At 37.9% G+C, this 21,677-nt stretch overlaps 1 protein-coding gene across 2 annotated transcripts in view; it reads left to right on the top strand.

Moving 5' to 3' along the window:
- The window catches only part of letm1 (leucine zipper-EF-hand containing transmembrane protein 1), a 133,203-nt gene that overhangs the window by 101,526 nt on the left and 10,000 nt on the right, over positions 1-21,677 (top strand). Inside the window, exons 11-13 of one of the 2 annotated variants that reach the window (XM_051928395.1) lie at positions 7,179-7,313; positions 8,098-8,291; positions 12,534-12,672. In XM_051928395.1, coding sequence (XP_051784355.1) covers positions 7,179-7,313; positions 8,098-8,291; positions 12,534-12,672 — 468 coding nt within the window. Of the gene's footprint in view, positions 1-7,178; positions 7,314-8,097; positions 8,292-12,515; positions 12,673-21,677 lie in introns of both variants that reach the window. The other variant, XM_051928394.1, reaches the window with a different exon arrangement.

Raw genomic sequence — 21,677 nt, 5'->3', positions numbered from 1 at the left:
TTCAGCATATTGGGACTCGCAAGATTACAAATATTGTTTTTACAGAAGTTCTGAAATAAAAGTGAAACTAATGAAATAACAAAAATTCAAAGAAAAAAAATCTTAAAAGTGTGTATTCGGAAAACCAAAAACGGGGTTGGCGAGCGAAGCGAGCAGGGGGCAAAGCCCCTTAGTGTGTGTGTGTGTATATATATATATATATATATATATATATATATACAGTAATCCCTCCTCCATCGCGGGGGTTGCGTTCCAGAGCCACCCGCGAAATAAGAAAATCCGCGAAGTAGAAACCATATGTTTATATGGTTATTTTTATATTGTCATGCTTAGGTCACAGATTTGCGCAGAAACACATGAGGTTGTAGAGAGACAGGAACGTTATTCAAACACTGCAAACAAACATTTGTCTCTTTTTCAAAAGTTTAAACTGTGCTCAATGACAAGACAGAGATGATAGTTCAGTCTCACAATTAAAAGAATGCAAACATATCTTCCTCTTCAAAGGAGCAAAAAAATCAATAGGGCTGTTTGGCTTGTAAGTATGCGAAGCACCGCGGCACAAAGCTGTTGAAGGCGGCAGCTCACACCCCCTCCGTCAGGAGCAGAGTGAGAGTGAGAGAGACAGATAAAAAAATCAATACGTGCCCTTTGAGCTTTTAAGTATGCGAAGCACCGTGCAGCATAGTTAAAAGCTGCACACAGAAGGTAGCAACGTGAAGATAATCTTTCAGCATTTTCAGACGAACGTCCGTATCGTCTAGGTGTGCGAACAGCCCCCCTGCTCACACCCCCTACGTCAGGATCACAGATAGTCAGCGCAAGAGAGAGAGAAAGAAAAGTAAGTTGGGTAGCTTCTCAGCCATCTGCCAATAGCATCCCTTGTATGAAATCAACTGGGCAAACCAACTGAGGAAGCATGTACCAGAAATTAAAAGACCCATTGTCCTCAGAAACCCGCGAAGCAGCGAAAAATCCGCGATATATATTTAAATATGCTTACATATAAAATCCGCGATGGAGTGAAGCCGCGAAAGGCGAAGCGCGATATAGCGAGGGATTACTGTATATATATATATATATATATATATATATATATATATATATATATATATATATATATATATAATATAATATAATATTTGCAGTTGGAGATCCACGAAGGGAGAAAAAAACGAATCACGTATCGTAAAATAGTTTTATTCCTGAGCTTTCAATCCCTATCAGGGGTCTTCATCAGAGGATAATGCTTAGACTTACAAGAATCAAAGGCAATATATAGCAACACATTCAGTGGGGGGTGGGTGGAGGTGACTAAGTCAGTATGATCAAGGGGGGGCGGGTTGTATAGTTTAATTATTGTGTACATGTCCTTCTTAAGTTGGCATATGCTGGATTTATGTCCAAGTGTCTGTTGATGGTGTTTTCATCTGATAGCCAAGACTCGGCCAACTCTCTGGCGCTTTTTGTACTGGCCTTAAATTTTACTTTTACGTTGTCCCAGTTGAATGTGTGTCCTGTCGATTTAGTATGTGCATATATCAAAGATAGTGCGTCCTTTCTTCTGACGGCGTTACGATGTTCCTCTACACGTGTTGAGATTCTTTTTGACGTTTGTCCTATGTATACTGCTGAGCAAGAATTGCATGGAATACTATAAACTGCGTTTCGTGTTTCGGCTGTCGATTTCTTGTTTTTAGCATTAAACAGGACCATGCGCAGATTGTTCGTGGGTTTATGTGCTATTCTGATGCCCCACTTGGTCAGGGTGCGTGCAGTGCCTTCTGACACATTATGGTGATACGGGAGTGAATGCCAGGTGGGGTGGGGGTTCTGATTTAAGTCGATTGTATGCTGATTCCTTTGGCGACTGCTGTGTAGACTCCGATTAATGAATGTTTTTGAGTATCCGTTCGAGGTGAAAAGTTGGAAGAGGTAGCGTCTCTCATTAATTTTTGTTTCCTTGGTATTACAATGAGTGTGGACTCGTTTAAATAGGGTTTTCACGCAGCTCCGTTTATGAGATACCGGGTGGTTGCTGGCGAAGTGTAGAATCTTGTCTGCGTAGCATTGTTTGCGGTAAACACTTGTGGTCAGGGTGGCGTCACTATTTGGAATAAAACTATTTTATGATACGTGATTCGTTTTTTTCTCCCTTCGTGGATCTCCAACTGCAAATATGCAAACCGTATCACAGACCTTCTCTTCCATATATATATATATATATATATATATAATATATTAGTGCTGGGCGGTATACCAGTTCATACCGAAAACCGTTTTTTTATGATATGGATTTTTCTTATACCGCAACACCGGTTTAAATTGCCTAAACGACGTTCGGAACGTGGCGCAGCGGGAAACTGTTCAAGTGGGGACCTTTTTCACTGCTACACCTCTAAACACAGATTTGTTGCATGGGGGCTCTTTTTCACTGCTACACCACCAAATAGGTAGCGGTAGCGTAGGTATTGCGCGGTGAAAATGGACAGAGAACATTCCGAAACTGAAGCCGACAATAAAGTTGAACATGATGAACAGAAGAACTTTTGCCGAAAAAAAGGAATCACGTCCATCGCCTGGAGATACTTTAGTTTTAAAAGGTCAGATGTGTAAATACTGTTTCTATACTACTGGATAATACTGCAAGCCAAGTTGTACTTGTTTTATTTGTTTTCAATACAGTGTAATGTACCTGGGTACTGTGTAATAGTGTGACGACATGTTGACTTTATTCTCGACATTTCTACTTTATTCTCGCCGTTTATGTCAAGATTAAAGTTGACATGTTGACTTTATTCTCGTAATTTGTCATTAAAGTAGAACATCGTAAACTAAACTTCATCGTAAAATGAATATTTAATTTACTAGATTTTCTCAAACCCTGTCATAAGTTATATATGCATTAAAGCATGCATTAATCATATGGGGGCACGGCGGCGTGCCTGCCTTGCATTTGCATGTTTTTCTGGTGGGTTTACTCAGCGTGCTTCAGTTTCCTTTCAAAGTCATGTAGGATGTGGAAATGGAAATGTCGACTTTAATCTCGACATAAACGGCGAGAATAAAGTGGCAATGTTGACTTTATTCTCAACATAAACGGCGAGAATAAAGTGGAAATGTTGACTTTATTCTCGACATATAGTTTGTTTTTTTCTTCCCTGTGTCCATATTGTTTTTTTCTTCACCGTGGCCCTAATACGATTCCGTAGGGCTATACCACAAATAGCATTATAAATGCAAGTTGCAGGTTTATTATTTATGCATATAGCTTAGCTTGAAGCAAGGTCCATATTAATGCAGTTTGCCTAAATGATGGTTCAGTTGGTAAAGATGTCATCACCAAGTTGCACTTGTTTTATTTTATTTTAATTTGGTGAATACTGTGTAATGCACCTGAGCTTGAAGTCTTGAAGTAATAGTGCAACTATCAGTAGTAATACTATTATTTATTTTATTGTTATTATTTATTAGTTTAAATATTATGCAGTTTAATGATGATAAAGTTGTTTAAAAAGTCACTTTAACGTGTCAGTGGACAGAGATTGTTAACATTAACAGAAAGTGTAGTTGGTTTACAAAAAATATTTACTATTTATTCCTTTTCTAAGACATATTCAGTGCAATACAACTTTTGACAAGCACTTCTGGATATTTTACTAAGTCTAAATGCCTCTTTGTAAGGTTGAAACTATGTTGTCAAAATTATAGTTTGTTTTTGCAAAATTTGTTCAATAAAAAGGTTCTATATTTTGACTGCATCTGTCATGCAATGTGATACTTTCTCCATTAGTGCCACCCCCTTGAAAACTATCACTTTTTGGGGCAATGCAAACCTGTATTAATACTTGTGTGTACATTAAAATGATTTTTTTGTACAATACTCTTGACAGTGGAATAGGTTATTCTTAGCCAGTAATTGCAGTGGAAAATGCAGTTAACATCCACTCATGCATGGGGAAAAAAATACCGTCGAATACCGTGAAACCGGGATAATTTAGAAAAATACCGTGATACAGAATTTTGGTCATACCGCCCACCCCTAATATATATATATATATATATATATATATATATATATATACAGTAATCCCTCCTCCATCGCAGGGGGTTGCGTTCCAGAGCCACCCGCGAAATAAGAAAATCCGCGAAGTAGAAACCATATGTTTATATGGTTATTTTTATATTGTCATGCTTGGGTCACAGATTTGCGCAGAAACACAGGAGGTTGTAGAGAGACAGGAACGTTATTCAAACACTGCAAACAAACATTTGTCTCTTTTTCAAAAGTTTAAACTGTGCTCCATGACAAGACAGAGATGACAGTTCTGTCTCACAATTAAAAGAATGCAAACATATCTTCCTCTTCAAAGGAAACAGAGAGGAAAGCAAACAAATCAATAGGGCTGTTTGTGCCGCGGTGCTTCGCATACTTCAAAGACAAAGCTGTTGAAGGCAGCAGCTCACACCCCCTCCATCAGGAGCAGGGAGAGAGAGAGAGAGAGATAGAGTTTGTTTTTCAGTCAAAAATCAATACGTGCCCTTCGAGCTTTTAAGTATGCGAAGCACTGTGCAGCATGTCATTTCAGGAAGCAGCTGACAAAAGATAGCAACGTGAAGATAATCTTTCAGCATTTTTAGACGAGCGTCCGTATCGTCTAGGTGTGCGAACAGCCCCCCTGCTCAATCCCCATATGTCAGGATCACAGATAGTCAGCGCAAGAGAGAGAGAAAAGTAAGCAATCTAGCCTCTCAGCCATCTGTCAATAGCGTCCCTTGTATGAAATCAACTGGGCAAACCAACTGAGGAAGCATGTACCAGAAATTAAAAGACCCATTGTCCGCAGAAATCCGCGAACCAGCAAAAAATCCGCGATATATATTTAAATATGCTTACATATAAAATCCGCGATAGAGTGAAGCCGCGAAAGGCGAAGCGCGATATAGCGAATATATATATATATATATATATATATATACAGTATTCCCTCGCTACTTCGCGGTTCACTTTTCGCGGATTCACGACTTCGCGGGTTTTTAAATACAAGTGATTGCCCGCCTATCGCGGAAGTTATGTTCCAGACCCATCAGCAACAGGAGAAAATCCGCGATATAGAAAGACATTTTAAATAAACATTTTTTTAGTTTAAGCCTTAAAATACCCATCCCACATGCTTTAAACACATGTAAACTTATAAAACACACTTTGTTAACACATATGATATGTGGATGTCGGGCTAAGGATATGAGTAACATCTCACTATTATAAAACAGGTGGCGCAGTGGTAGTGCTGCTGCTTTGCAGTAAGGAGACTGTGGAAGATTGTGGGTTCGGTTCCCGGTTCCTCCCTGTGTGGATAGCGCTTTGAGTACTGAGGAAAGCGCTATATAAATGTAATGAATCATCATCATCATTTTAACTTCACGCAAGACAAGACAGTGAGACAGGAAAATAGGTGATGTACACCTAAAAGCCTGATTGTACAGGCTTTTAAATTATTGACATGCAGAGCGACAAGCAGCACAGAGCCAGCACAAAGTCCACTTCTCCTTAGCGTTCATTCAGCTCCCCACCCCCTTGACAATGCGAACGTGCGTTCAGCCCTCACACCCCCCCACTCCTCCTCCTCCTTCCGAACGCGCAGAGCGACAAGCAGGCATTTTGGCAGAAGCAGCACAAAGTCCATTTCTGCTCTGCTGAGAGTTCAGCTGCCCCCCTTCACAAAGCGAGTGCAGACACATTGACGTCTGATCGCTGCGTGCAGTGTTGGTCTGAGGTGTTTAAGAATGTAGAAAGTGTTTAAGAGCATAGGAAGTGTTTATAAGAGTGTGGGAAAGGTTAACAAGAGAGTGAGAAAGGTTTATAAGAGTGTGGGAAGGGTTTATGAAGCCTTAAAATATGTATAAATAATAAAATAAATATAGGTCGCTACTTCGCGGATTTTCACCTATCGCGGGGTGCTCTGGAACGTAACCCCCGCGATAGGTGAGGGATTACTGTATATATATATATATATATAATCTTTGCATATTTTAGATTGGACTCCATGTAGGATTTTAGTGCTGGCTTTGTTGTCGAACCGTTGATGTGCAGGCCAGGTTTGTGAAGTTCACTGGATATTGTTGTCTCACAAATGTGCTGTACATTAGACATAAAATGTGCAGGTCTTTTAAATTAACTGATTTTCTTGGTTGAATTTTCTTAGTTGGGCATCAAGTTTGGTGATACAACAAAGATCTAAACACTGGCTTTATAGTGGCATACATTATTCAAGTGGCTAAAAGTTCTTTTATTTAATTTCTAAATAACATTTTCAGAGCCATTTATACATTCCTGAGTTCTTAAATTCCTCAGTCTGTGCCTTTCCACAGGTTTGTCTGAATATTCTTTTGAATGGCCTTTATTACTTAAAGGAATACACTGCCCAAAAAGGACAATTTTTTATATCCATAACTTACCCTGTGTTGTTTGTAAATTGTGTTGTTAGTTAAGTTATTGTTAAATAAACCACTTCCAGTAGAAAGTGCAGCACTCTCAAACAAGCAAGATTTTGAATTGTAGACCCGCCCTCCCTCAGCCCTTATTGTTCAGTTACAGCCCATTCATTGTCTGCCATGACACTTCACATAATATCAGTATTTCAGAATGTGATCTTGCAGAGATGTATCGCTAGAGATGTTCAAGAAAAGTAAGTAATGACATTATCAAGTGGAAAGTACACATTCTATTTGGGCATATTGAAACATTTTTTCTCAAGCATCACTGCAAACAGCACAAAATGCTTTTTGTGTAGAGCATTCCTTTAATAGTGTCTCATTTATTTGAAGTGCACTGTGTTCACCAGACACATCCACATGAAGTAAGCATACTGTAGCTTAAAATAATGTAAATCACAGCAGGCACTGTTTTATTTGTTTATTCTTTTCTCCATTGTTTTTAAGAAATGAAGATTAATTGTTCATTAAAATGCCCTGAAATATGTTAAGTTGAGGTCTGGCCCTTTGAGAGTGTGTGGTTAATTATTTTCACATAGAATTTTGGTGAATCATGCTGTGTGCCCCGTGGCACACACACATATCCATAGGACTTCATTTTTTATTCCAGTGTTTAGTACCTTGTTAACTTGACATTCTTCAATTGCCAATGCCTTATTTGGGTTCAACTTCATATTCTATAGGGAGAAGAGATTACCAAAGAGGAGATCGACATGCTTAGTGATGCCTGTACAAAATTGAAGGAGCAGAAGAAACTGCTGACTAAGGAAAAGGAGGAGCTAGAGGATCTGAAAGATGATATACAGGAGTACAATGAGGTATTGCCGGATCTTAATAAAAGGAAACTTCATCCTCATCTATTTGCTGGCTGACTGCTAGACTACTGTCCCATTCAGTTTTTGTTTCTTTTAATTAATGTTTACCGCTTCGGCAGTATTTTGGTAGTTTTCTTTTTTCAGTTGTTAAAAGGTTTGCAAAAAAGTTTTTGTTTTCTTGTCTATATCTAGTGAACATTTTTAATACAAATTTTATTGCCAAAATAAGGAAAACATGTTTTGCATAATTATGAATTAAATATTTCACAAAAACACTTTTCTTCAAATCACAGAGGTAAAATATGTGCAAAGCATATATTATACTTCGCTAATTAGTGGATTCTCAATGGGCTGTATTTCGACCGATTCAAGTCACCGTGGGGAAAAAAGTTTTAGTTGTATCCGTTTATTGATGAGCTTTTCTTTTGAAATGCTGATGCAAAAAGTAAACGGATAGATTGTTGTTCTGATGAACTGTTATTTTTATGCCCCATGCCTATAATTGAATTTACCCGTACAGTGATTTAGATTAATGTGTTTAATTTTTTTAATTTCATTTTAATTCTAAATTCTGGATGCTGAACTTTTTGTTATCTTTCAAGTATTTTTTTTTTTTTTTAAAAGTGGTTGTCATATGTGACTTTACCTACCAATGCTCTCAGATGTCATAAGTTGCTAGAAACCTTTGCAGATTAGTATAAATAAAAAATATTCTGAAACTGTGGAAAAATCCAGAATGCACACCTTCTATAATTTTCTAATTCTATATTTTAAACCTTCTGTTCAGGACCTAGAGGAGATAAAGAAAGAGCTATTAAAGAGTGGACAGGAAGAGGTTGTCCAAGAGTCCAAAGCCAGCAAGAGACTTTCTAAAAGAGTAAACCGAATGATTGGCCGTATTGACAAGATCATTTCAGAGCTAGAAACTGACCAGAAGGTTCTGGATGGGCAGCTAGACAGTGGAGCAATACCTCCAGTTGGGTAGGTGATTTTATAGCAACACAATCCATCAAATAAATAAAATGGTTATTTGTGTTTCATTTAGATGTGACAAAATTTTTTATAGTTCATTATATAATTCTTTTATTGTCACCAAAATTGTATTAACACTAGAATTACCAGAGTCTATGAAAAAACTCGTAGATCTGGCCCACCTTAAAACTGTTCTCACCTCTCCGCCAGTGTCTTTTGTCTTCTAAATGTGCCGATTAAGACGAGCAGCAAGCAGCCGGCTATTCCATCCCCCACCGTCGCAGAACGTTCACTAAGTTTTCCCAGCTCATGCCTTGTTTGATTATGTGGGAGTGACTGAACTGCTGGAGTTTGAGTGGAAATAATAGATCGTTATTTGGAACACACGCATTTCATGTGTGTTCTGTTTCTACAGTAATCTGTGTAAACACATTGGTAAACAAAACTTTTTCATACTTTAGTAATAAATGTTACAAAATGTAGGCATAAACTATAGAATGTTTGAAGCCTGAAGTCCAAAGATCAAATAAACACTTTTACAAAAGGTTCATGAATGATACAACACCTTTCGTGGCGTAACGCTAAGATTTGCAGAATCGGAGCGCAGCAGTGCTGCCGTGTCTCAGAGACCCGAGTTCAATTCTCCGCTGGGGAGAAAGTGTTTTTTTCTTTTTTTTTTTTTTTTTCTTTTTAACCTCAAACGGACATAAAATTTATAAATTGGTATGCACTGTAAATCGTTAAGTTTAAAATGTCGGTTATTTCTGTTGATTAATTCATACTTTTTACTTACGAGTCAGAACAGGAGCTTATTCAGCATATTCAGCTTCTGATCTGACTCTAACAGCGCCAGTATAAATTCACACCCAATCTGACGCTGTTCGTTTTCAAATATTGCATTACTTCGACAGTGTTTTCTTCACGGAATGGAAATCAGCAGTTCTTAGCATTGCACCATGCAAGCTGTCGTATCAACTGCCTAATGTAACTTGCTTTCTTTTTTCTTCAGTTATAGTCTTGTATAAAAGTGCACTTGTTTTGTTATACTTGTACATCAACATATTATTATTATTATTATATGTTCCTGTGTTTGGGCGACATGGGCATGCTCAAAAAATACACTGTTTACTATACTTTCCTCTGCATGTCCTGGAGTACAAAAGAAACAGCATACTGCAACATATGGGGTCTGGCAAGATCGGGGAAAAAAAACACGTGGTCAGTGATTACAAACCGCAAGATGTTATGCGAATGAATATGAATAATATGAATAATGTTGCATCTGTGCCAGAAACTTTTCTGAAATGTACTATACAGGTCATAAAACGAATAATTCCAAATAGCATATATATACCTATGTCTGTTTTTTTTTTTTTTTTTGGTTTTTTTTTTTTTGGACATCATAGGCCATAAGGTGCATACTAATTCAGCGTGAGCAGGAACACTCAATAAAACTGAATAAAATGAAAATCAAGTAACGGTGAGATACAAAGAAGGCAGATTCGCCAGTGTTTGTGTGTCAGATCCCTGGGGGGGAAGGGGGGGTCGGTAGGTAGTAGGTATCGTGATACACTGCAGAGCTATAGCGCGTGTTTATGTGAAAACAGCAGTGTCAGATATGGGTTTAGGGAAGGATCCTGAACGCAACCTGAGAAAATGAAAAGTGAATTAAAAAAAAAAAAAACAAAACAAAGCTAACCTTTACAAGTATCATAAATTACACCGGCTGTTACAGACTGAAATCAAATGTTTGTTTTTATTCTAAAATAGTAAGAATAAGAGCAGTTCACTTCTCAAAACAGAGTCATGCAGGATCAAACTCGTGACCATTTGATTCCCAGTCAGCAACTGATACTGTTGCGCCATGAATGCGTGTCAATGTCACATGCTAAAGCGGCTTCTTTTTCTGTAGTTATATTTTTGAATGAAAGCGCACTTGTTCTGTTATATATGTACCTTCTGTGAAAGTGTTTCTTTGATATTTGGACTTCAGGCTTCATACATTATATAGTTTATGTCTACATTTTGTCATTTACTACTAGAATATGAAAAACATTTCTGTTTTAAAAATGTGTTTACACAGATTACTGTAGAAACGGAACACACATGAAATGCGTTTGTTCCAAATAACTATCTATTATTTCCAATCTAAAACTCCACTTCACTCCCAGATAATCAATCAAGGCATGAGCTGGGAGAAGTTCGTGCACGTTCTAAGTCGGTGGGGGGATGGAAAAGCCGGCTGCTTGCAGCTTGTCTTTATCTGCACATTTAGAAAACAAAAGACGCTGGTGGAGAGGTGCGAACGGATTTAAGAAGCGATTTAAGGTGGGACAGATCTATGAGTTTTTTAGTAGGCTCTGGTAATACTAGTGCTAAGGGTTTAAATTCAAGACTTTAGTAAAAATAAATTTACAAATGAAAAAACACCAGAGTTAGCAACATCTGAATGGGAAACATTGTTTGTGCAATTGCTTATGAGAGCATGTCAGAGCTGTTCTCTAAGGCTCTTGCAGTATATTTCTTCTCACTTAGCTTCAGCCATAGCAATATTTTTGATGAGAAGAAATCGCACAGGCTGAACTCATCTGGCACTCAGTGACAAACGGGTATTTTAATTGCACCAGTAATCATTTGGGAAGCATGCACATTGGTGCAACCACCACACAATGAGCCACCTGGTTTGGGAACCAAATGCAGCGGGTGACACCTCAGCACCACATTGGAACAGTGAGGTTTTTTACAGTGGCTTTTACACCTATTGCTAGTTACATTTATTTTTATCTTTCTTCCTTGACTTTAAAAGAAAGAACCAAACCAAATCACCTATGTTTCTTTTGTAAAGTCAAATGGGGTAAATATAGCCCAAGAGTTAAGTTCTTAATATTATACTCCAGATTTTCATATTGAAGAAAGGGTTTTAAATGTGTAACTTATCTAATGGTTTCAACAGTTTTTACCTATTTATATTTTTCAGCAAGAAATTAAGTTTCGGTACGCTCTTTTAGTCTGTTTACATGTATAACACAGAGGCAGTGTACATATTTGTATCTAGGTAAAGCGCATTCTGCCTCTGTATTTAAAGAACATGTACTTTCAAAGTGCAAACAGGACTTAACTAAAGCAATTTAATTTTTATTTTTTAATTTAAGTAGTACATTGATCCACATCGTCGCATTTAAATGTTGTGAGTGTAAGTCGGTATTCAGAACACAGAGAAAACAAAGGTATTCACTAAACCCTGGAGGAGTTTTAATGCTTTTTTTATATGTTGAAACCTCCATTTCAATTAAACACTGTACGGATTTTTTATGTACCAACATTGCATCAATTCTTACTGTATGCATTATAGAAGTATTATTAAATGTTGTGCCTCTTTAATATCTTGTATAATAGCAACAGTAAAATGGTGGTAGCAGCAGTCTGAATTTTTTTCCTACATTTACACTAAAATCATTTCTACACATATTTAATTACAAGAGAATAAAAATGCAAGAAAAACTGAAATAAAAGTTAAAATAAAATTTAACCTAAAAATTCTGTCCACTTTTTAAATTTCTGATTACTAATTAAGGAGGGTAGCTCAGTAAATTAGTTTGCACAGCTCCAGAATCCTGGCTTTGATGTCCCACTTACCTTAGTTTTAATTTTCTCCATAGTTCCCTCTCTAGTGTTTTTTTTTTGTTTTGTTTTGTTTTTTTAAGGCATTCTTTCTGCCTGATTCCAAAGATATGTTAAAGTTAATTGACTATTCTAAACTGGCCTCAAGTTAATGTGGTTGTATAGATGCATGGGCCCCATGATATAATTCACCCCTCTCTGTGTTAATTTTTGTGTTACACTTAAATTTGCTGGGATAGGCTCCAGGCCTTCAGAACCTTGAATTTAAATTTAGCCAGCTTGAGGAGTCTGTACTATTGTTATTTTTGCATGATTATTATGATGACAGTGGATGACTAGCCTCCCTGCTTTGTAGGACATTGTAATACATTATTAAGTTGTGTCCATATGTTTCTTGCATTTTAAATTCTATTATCAAAAATATAAAACGCAATTAATAAATTTAACTGCATGTCTTAATTAAAAATAATATTTCTGGCTTGATTCATTCCAAGTCCTTCCAGATACAATTTATTTTCAGATTTTCCTAACACAGAATGGGTTTTCCCTTTGGCAAGCTGCTGACCACCATTGTACTTCCTGTCCTACATATTAACCGTTTCCTGTATACAGCATTTATTTCACATTTAGGGAGAATGTCATCAGTATTAATGAGCTGATCAGCGTTATGCGTCAGATACAGAACATTCCTGAGCACAAGCTGCAACTTATTGCTGAAGCTTTGGATGAAAACAAAGATGGCAAAATTGACATTGATGATGTTATCAAGGTAAGTCCTGCTTTGGGTATTGGATTGGCACTTTTTGCTTCCTCTCTGCATGCACTTGCTGTTTAATTGTACAGAAATGTAACATAGCTGTCCACATCAAGCAAAAATCAATGTCCAGAATTAGTGCTGGGTGTTATACCGGTTCATACCGAAAACCGTTTTTTATTTTTTTATTTTTTATGATATGGATTTTTCTTATACCGCAACACCAGTTTAAATTGCCTAAACGACGTTCGTAACGTGGCCCAGTGGGAAACTGTTCAAGTGGGGCTGTTTTTCACTGCTACACCACTAAATAGGTAGTGGTAGTGTAGGTATTGCGCGGTGAAAATGGATAGAGAGCATTCCGAAACTGAAGCTGTAGCTGAAGATAAACTTGAACATGATCACACAGAAGAACTTTTGCAGAAAAAAAAGAGTCGCGTCCATTGCCTGGAGATACTTTGGTTTTAAAAGGTCGGATGTGGACCATTATGTTCAAATGTGTAAATACTGTTTCTATACTACTGGATAATACTGCAAGCCAAGTTGTACTTGTTTTATTTGTTTTCAATATAGTGTAATGTACCTGGGTACTGTGTAATAGTGTGACGACATGTTGACTTTATTCTCGACATTTCCACTTTAATCTCGACGCTTATGACGAGAATAAAGTCGACATGTTGACTTTATTCTCGACATTTCTACATTATTCTCGCTGTTTATGTCAAGATTAAAGTCGACATCTTGACTTTATTCTTGTAATTTGTCATTAAAGTAGAACATCGTAAACTAAACTTCAGCGTAAAATGAATATTTAATTTACTAGATTTTCTCAAACCCCATCATAAGTTATATAGCACATTAAATGCTTTGTGTTAAGTGTTCCCCGAGCTTCTTAAACTGACTTCCTCTTGCACTAAGAGGAGGCACCGGCAGCAATCGCCACAGAGAATACATTCACTTCATGATATTCCTGCTTTCTGAACATTTAGAATGCTAAGATAAATACAGTGATCCCTCGCTATATCGCGCTTCGCCTTTCGCGGCTTCACTCCATCGCGGATTTTATATGTAAGCATATTTAAATATATATCGCAGATTTTTCGCTGCTTTGTGGGTTTCTGCGGACAATGGGTCTTTTAATTTCTGGTACATGCTTCCTCAGTTGGTTTGCCCAGTTGATTTCATACAAGGGACGCTATTGGCAGATGGCTGAGAAGCTACCCAGCTTACTTTCTCTCTCTCTCTCTCTTGCGCTGACGTAGGGGGGTGTGAGCAGGGGGGCTGTTCGCACACCTAGACGATAGGGACGTTGCTACCTTCTGTGTGCAGCTGCTTTCTGAAGGACATGCTGCACGGTGCTTCGCATACTTAAACTTAAAAGCTCGAAGGGCACATATTGATTTTTGCTTGAAAAACAAACTCTCTCTCTCTCTCTCTCTTTGTCTGCTCCTGACGGAGGGGGTGTGAGCTGCCGCCTTCAACAGCTTTGTGCTGCGGTGCTTCGCATACTTAAGCCAAACAGCCCTATTGATTTGTTTGCTTTTGTCTCTCTCTATCTCTGTGACATGATCTGCTCCTGACATGCACTCCTTTGAAGAGGAAAATAGGTTTGCATTCTTTTAATTGTGAGACGGTGGGCGGCACGGTGGCGCAGTAGGTAGTGCTGCTGCCTCGCAGTTGGGAGATCTGGGGACCTGGGTTCGATTCCCGGGTCCTCCCTGCGTGGAGTTTGCATGTTCTCCCCGTGTCTGCGTGGGTTTCCTCCGGGCGCTCCGGTTTCCTCCCACATTCCAAAGACATGCAGGTTAGGTGGATTGGCGATTCTAAATTGGCCCTAGTGTGTGCTTGGTGTGTGGGTGTGTTTGTGTGTGTCCTGCGGTGGGTTGGCACCCTGCCCAGGATTGTTTCCTGCCTTGTGCCCTGTGTTGGCTGGGATTGGCTCCAGCAGACCCCCGTGACCCTGTGTTCGGATTCAGCGGGTTGGAAAATGAATGGATGGATAATTGTGAGACGGAACTGTCATCTCTGTCTTGTCATGGAGCACAGTTTAAACTTTTGAAAAAGAGACAAATGTTTGTTTGCAGTGTTTGAATAACGTTCCTGTCTCTCTACTACCTCCTGTGTTTCTGTGCAAATCTGTGACCCAAGCATGACAATATAAAAATAACCATATATACATATGGTTTCTACTTCGCGGATTTTCTTATTTCGCGGGTGGCTCTGGAACGCAACCCCCGCGATGGAGGAGGGATTACTGTACTTGATATAATTTTCATGGTGAAATGCATTAAAGCCTGCATTAATCATGTGGGGGCACGACTGCGTGGAGGTTGCACTGCTGCCTCGCAGCAAGGGTGTCTTGAGTGTACCCTGCCTTGCATTTTCTGGTGGGTTTACTCAACGTGCTTCAGTTTCCTTTCATAGTAATGTAGGATGTGGGGTTTTGTTATGCTATATTAACCCTGCTAGTGTATGTTTTGCTCGTATTCACCCTGCGATGTGCTGGAGACTCGTTCAAGGATGGGCGCAACTCTGAATGGATGGCATAATTAAACATGAAGAACGAAGATATTTTTAAAGTTCTGAACACTCCGTGGGCTAAGTTTATAACTAGTTTTAATTTCACAAAGATGTTTATTGTGTGGTGATTGGTTATGTGGTGAAAGAAAAAGGAAGGATAGGAACTGGGGTTTTGGTACGTCAGATGGAGACAGCACGTGTGCAATAAAAGCCCGCTCAGAAGAACATGCATTGAAATAAAGTAAAATATAAAATAAAAAATAAAATATAAAAAAAAAAAAAAAAAAGAAGAAGAACATGCATTGAATTCTGTGTTCGTGTCTCCAACCACCAGATCACAAACCCAACATTTACACAATATTTAAGTTAAACCTGTACGATGCCCATTCATACATCCAGTTTTTTGGAGCCTCGTCACACCTGCCATAAAGTTCTCTACACTGAACATACACCTGGGAACCCCTTACTGCAAGGGAGCAGCACTACCGTCTCACTACCGTGCATGTTTAATACCTGCTTTAATGCATTTTATCATGAAAATGATATCAAGTATTTATCTTGGCATTCTAAATTTTCAGAAAGCAGGAATATCATGAAGTGAATGGATTCTGTGCGGTGATCGCTGTCTCCTCTTAGTGCGGAGGAAGTCAGTTTAAGAAGCATAGTGATTAACAACTGGGTTGGGGAACACTTAACACAAAGCATTTAATGTGCTGCATTAACTTATGACGGGGTTTGACAAAATCTAGTAAATTAAACACTGATTTTAGGAAGAAGTTTAGTTTACAACATTCTACTTTAATTATGAAGTAAACTATGTGAATAAAGTGGAAATGTCGACTTTAATCTCGACATAAATCGCGAGAATAAAGTGGAAATGTCGACTTTAATCTCGATGTAAACGGCGAGAATAAAGTGGAAATGTTGACTTTATTCTCAACCTATAGTTTATGTTTTTCTTCCTTGTGTCCATATTTTTTTTTTTCTTCACCGTGGCTCTAATACGATTCCGTAGGGCTATACCACAAATAGCATTATAAATGCAAGTTGCAGTTTAATTATTTATGCACATAGCTTAGCTTGAAGCAAGGTCCATATTAATGCAGTTTGCCTAAATGATGGTTCAGTTGGTAAAGATGTCATCACCAAGTTGCACTTGTTTTATTTTATTTTAATTTGGTGAATACTGTGTAATGCACCTGGGCTTGAAGCCTTGAAGTAATAGTGCAACTATCAGTAATAATACTATTATTTATTTTATTATTATTTATTAGTTTAAATATTATGCAGTTTAATGATGGTAAAGTTGTTTAAAAAGTCACTTTAACGTGTCAGTGGACAGAGATTGTTAACATTAACAGAAAGTGTAGTTGGTTTACAAAAAATATTTGCTATTTATTCCTTTTCTAAGACATGTTCAGTGCAATACAACTTTTGACAAGCACCTCTGGATACTTTACTAAGTCTAAATGCCTCTTTGGATGGTTGAAAATATGCTGTCAAAATTATAGTTTGTTTTTGCAAAATTTGTTCAATAAAAAGGTTCTATATTTTGACTGCATCTGTCATGCAATGTGATTCCTTCTCTTCATTAGTGCCACCCCCTTGAAAACTCACTTTATGGGGCCATGCAAACCTGTATTAATACTTGTGTGCACATTAAAATGTTTTTTTTGTACAATGTACAATGCTCTTTACAGTGGAATAGGTTATTCTTAGCCAGTAATTACAGTTGAAAATGTGGTTAACATCCACTCGTGCATGGGGAAAAAAATACAGTCGAATACCATGAAACCGGGATAATTTAGAAAAGTACCGTGATATAGAATTTTGGTCATACCACCCACCCCTATCCAGAATTGACAAAGAGAAAGCAGGATTTTAGAAAATTTTGCAAATCTCTCTATTATATAAAAAAATCCTGTGATGAGACAAGACTTTTTGGAAGATTTTTTTCAAGTCCGCAAGTTGAGACCTTGGCCATGAGATTTTTTTTTTCAAGTCATGCCCACCTCTCAACCATTTTCAACCATGCACAGATGGTTGAGAGAAGGGCATGACTTGAAAAAAAATCTCATGGCCAAGGTCTCAATGCGCAATTAAAGATGTATTATGTCCAAGTCTTATTGAAGAATTTCATCACAAAGGGTTATCAACAGAAAAAATGAGTACACAAGCAATCCTAGCACCAAGAAACGATGAAGTGAAACAAAGTAACGCCAAAAATGTCAATCGGTTAAATGGCAAATTGGTTAAATGTGTATCAATAAACTATGCTGAAACAGTTGGTGGTGATCGTGCGGAAGATGAAAACATCAACTTACAATATCCCAAAGAATAAATACAACCGTTAACACCGTCTGGTCTTCCACCGCACGAATTACTGTAGAAATAAGAATGTATCCAAGAAAAGTAATACATCTTCCGTGGATAACATTACACAACAAAGGAGATCTTGATATGCCATTCGTATTAAAATCTTAACAGTTTCCCAATAGAATAACTTTTACAAAGACCATTAACAAATCTCAGAGCCAAATATTTGAAAAAATCGTTTTATTTAATAGAGAGAAAGAAATTAAATTCAGTCACAGGCAGTTATACGTTGCGTTGTCACAATGAAAGTCCAAACACAGAATCAAAACTCAATGTGATATCGCCGAAAATGTAATTAAAAAAAATTGTTTTTACTGGTTTTACAGGAAAAGTGTAAGTTTAGAAAGTATTTGCATATTAAATTCAAAGCCAAACAGCACAAAATTGTATTACGCAATGAATATATATATATATATATATGGAAGAGAAGGTCAGTGATACGGTTTGCATATTTGCAGTTGGAGATCCACAAAGGGAGAAAAAAATGAATCACGTATCATAAAATAGTTTTATTCCTGAGCTTTCAACCCCTATCAGGGGTCTTCATCAGAGGATAATGCTTAGACTTACAAGAATCAAAGGCAATATATAGCATCACATTCAGTATTGGTGGGGGCGGTGGGTGGTGGTGACTAAGTCAGTATGATCAAGGGGGGGGGTGTATCATTTAATTAAAGTGCATATGTCCTTCTTAAGTTGGCATATGCTGGGTTTATGTCCAAGTGTCTGTTGATGGCGTTTTCATCTGATAGCCAAGACTCGGCCAACTCTCTGGCGCTTTTTGTACTGGCCTTAAATTTTACTTTTACGTTGTCCCAGTTGAATGTGTGCGCATGGTCCTGTTTAATGCTAAAAACAAGACATCGACAGCCGAAACACGAAACGCAGTTTATAGTATTCCATGCAATTCTTGCTCAGCTGTATACATAGGACAAACGTCAAAAAAAATCTCAACACGTGTACAGGAACATCGCAACGCCGTCAGAAGAAAGGACACACTATCTTTGATATATGCACATACTAAAGCGACATACTGATAGAGGTTGAAAGCTCAGGAATAAAACTATTTTATGATACGTGATTCGTTTTTTCTCCCTTTGTGGATCTCCAACTGCAAATATATATATAATCCCTATGTGCGTCCAGGTGTCCGTGTGTGGGTGTCTTCTGATGAAGTGTGCATGCGCGGGGCATGGTGCGACTCGCGATATTACTGTCAGAGAAAGTGAGAGGCGTTTTACGGAAATACAAACCAGTATTACTGCGAGAGGAAATTAAAGGTACACAATACAGTGACGCATATTACAGCCACATACAAGCCAGTATTACTGTCGGAGGATATTAAAGGCATATTACCGACGCGCACGCCTGTATTACCGGCAGAGAAAATTAAAGGTATATTACGGACGTACAAGCCAGCGGACGTACAAGACGGTATCCTTCAATAAGGGTGCGCACAAAAAGGCGAGCCTCAAAAGGGCGAACTCAATTGGGCGCAGCGAATAAAGGCGCGCGTAAATAAAGATCTGCACCTTTGTTGCTCTTCACATATTCCAGAGCCATTTGAACTAAATTATCTACGAACGCCTTTATTCGCCGTGCTCAATTGAGGTCGCACTTTTGAAGCTCACCTTTTTGTGCGCGCCCTTATTGAATAGAGCCGTACAAGACAGTATTACTGTCACAGAAAATTAGACACACAATACACGGCGGCAGCCCACGAAGAACGGTTAGCTCAGCAAGTAAACATCAACAAAAGAAAGGCTGAAAGAAAGAAAAATACGACCAACAAAAAGAATGAGGTCAAAGTCCCTTGCCATTTAATATAGACTGTTCCTACTAATGTTTATGCACTACTGTTCTAGCGCCCGTTATTGTAACGGGCTAAATGACTAGTATATATATAATATATTATATTATTATATATATGTATATATATATTTATAATATATATATATATTATTTTTTATATATATATTATTTTTTATATATGTACTGTTTTAGGCAGGTGTGAAAAAATGCTGTAAACAAAGAATAAATAATGATTTTTTATTGTTATCAATTTACAAAATGCAAAGTGAGCGAACAAAAGAAAAATCTAAATCAAATCAATATTTGGTGTTACTACCTTTTGCCTTCAAACCAGCATCAATTCTTATAGGTACACTTGCACAAAGTCAGGGATTTTGTAGGATTATAGTCTGGTGTATGATCAACCAGTAATACCAAACAGGTGCTAATGATCATCAATGTCACACGTAGGTTGAAACATAGTCATTAACTGAAACAGAAACAGCTGTGTAGGAGGCTTAAAACTGGGTGAGGAACAGCCAAACTCTGCTACCAAGGTGAGGTTGTGGAGGACAGTTTCATGTCATGGCAAGATTGAGCACAGCAACAAGACACAGTATTGAGCACAGCAACAAGACACAATGTAGTTATATTGCATCAGCAAGGTCTCTCCCAGACAAAGATTTCAAAGCAGACTGAGGTTTCAAGATGTGCTGTTCAAGCTCTTTTGAAGAAGCACAAAGAAATGGGCAACATTGAGGATCGTAGACGCAGTGGTCGGCCAAGGAAACGTAGTGCAGCAGATGAAAGACACATCAAGCTTATTACCCTTCGAAATCGGAAAATGTCTAGCAGTGCCATCAGCTCAGAACTGGCAGAAACCAGTGGGACCCAGGTACACCCGTCTACTGTCCAGAGAAGTCTGGCCAGAAGTGGTCTTCATGGAAGATGTTGCAGCCAAAAAGCCATACCTCCAACGTGGAAACAAGGCCAAGCGACTCAAGTATGCACGAAAACATAGGAACTGGGGTGCAGAAAAATGGCAGCAGGTGCTCTGGACTGATGAGTCAAAATTTGAAATATTTGGCTGTATCAGAAGGCAGTGTGTTCATCGAAGGGCTGGAGAGCGGTACAATAATGAGTGTCTGCAGGCAACAGTGAAGCATGGTGGAGGTTCCTTGAATGTTTGGGGCTGCATTTCTGCAAATGGAGTTGGAGATTTGGTCAGGATTAATGGTGTTCTCAATGCTGAGAAATACAGGCAGATACTTATCCATCATGCAATACCATCAGGGAGGCGTATGATTGGCCCCAAATTTATTCTGCAGCAGGACAACGACCCCAAACATACAGCCAAAGTCATTAAGAACTATCTTCAGCGTAAAGAAGAACAAGAAGTCCTGGAAGTGATGGTATGGCCCCCACAGAGCCCTGATGTCAACATCATCGAGTGTGTCTGGGATTACATGAAGAGACAGAAGGATGTGAGGAAGCCTACATCCACAGAAGATCTGTGGTTAGCTCTCCAAGATGTTTGGAACAACCTACCAGCCGAGTTCCTTCAATAACTGTGTGCAAGTGTACCTAGAAGAATTGATGCTGTTTTGAAGGCAAAGGGTGGTCACACCAAATATTGATTTGATTTAGATTTCTCTTTTGTTCATTCACTGCATTTTGTTGATTGATGAAAATAAATGATTAACACTTCCATTTTTGAAAGCATACTTTGTTTATAGCATTTTTTCACACCTGCCTAAAACTTTTGCACAGTACTGTATATTATATATATATATATATATATATATATATATATATAATTTGTGTGTGCTCTTTTGCATGCAACATCGTTGCTCATATTAGTAATATACAGAATATCAAATTATACTATAAAAGTTAAATGATACATTATTACAGCATTAATATAACAATAATAATTTATTAATAATATGTGCATATATTTTGTTTTCTCTATAGCAGAAAGAGACAGCAGAAGTGACAGCAGTAGGTGTGTGTAACAAAACACGCAGCGCTTTTTCTTTCTCTTGGAAAAAGCTGGGGTTTCTAGTAGCAGCAGTAGTTATAGTAGTAAGTATTGAACAGTAATGTAAACCACACAGCAGTATACAATGTGCTGGTCATAAAATTAGAATATCATGACAAAGTTGATTTATTTCAGTAATTCCATTCAAAAAGTGAAACTTGTATATTAGATTCATTCATTACACACAGACTGATGTATTTCAAATGTTTATTTCTTTTAATGTTGAATGGAATTACTGAAATAAATCAACTTTGTCATGATATTCTAATTTTATGACCAGCACCTGTACAGC

The sequence above is a fragment of the Erpetoichthys calabaricus genome, chromosome 5 (assembly GCF_900747795.2).
Source record: "Erpetoichthys calabaricus chromosome 5, fErpCal1.3, whole genome shotgun sequence".
NCBI classification, from domain to species: Eukaryota; Metazoa; Chordata; class Cladistia; order Polypteriformes; family Polypteridae; genus Erpetoichthys; species Erpetoichthys calabaricus.
The sequence above is the reverse complement of the archived record's forward strand: the minus strand, read 5'-3'. Positions and strand labels throughout refer to the sequence as shown.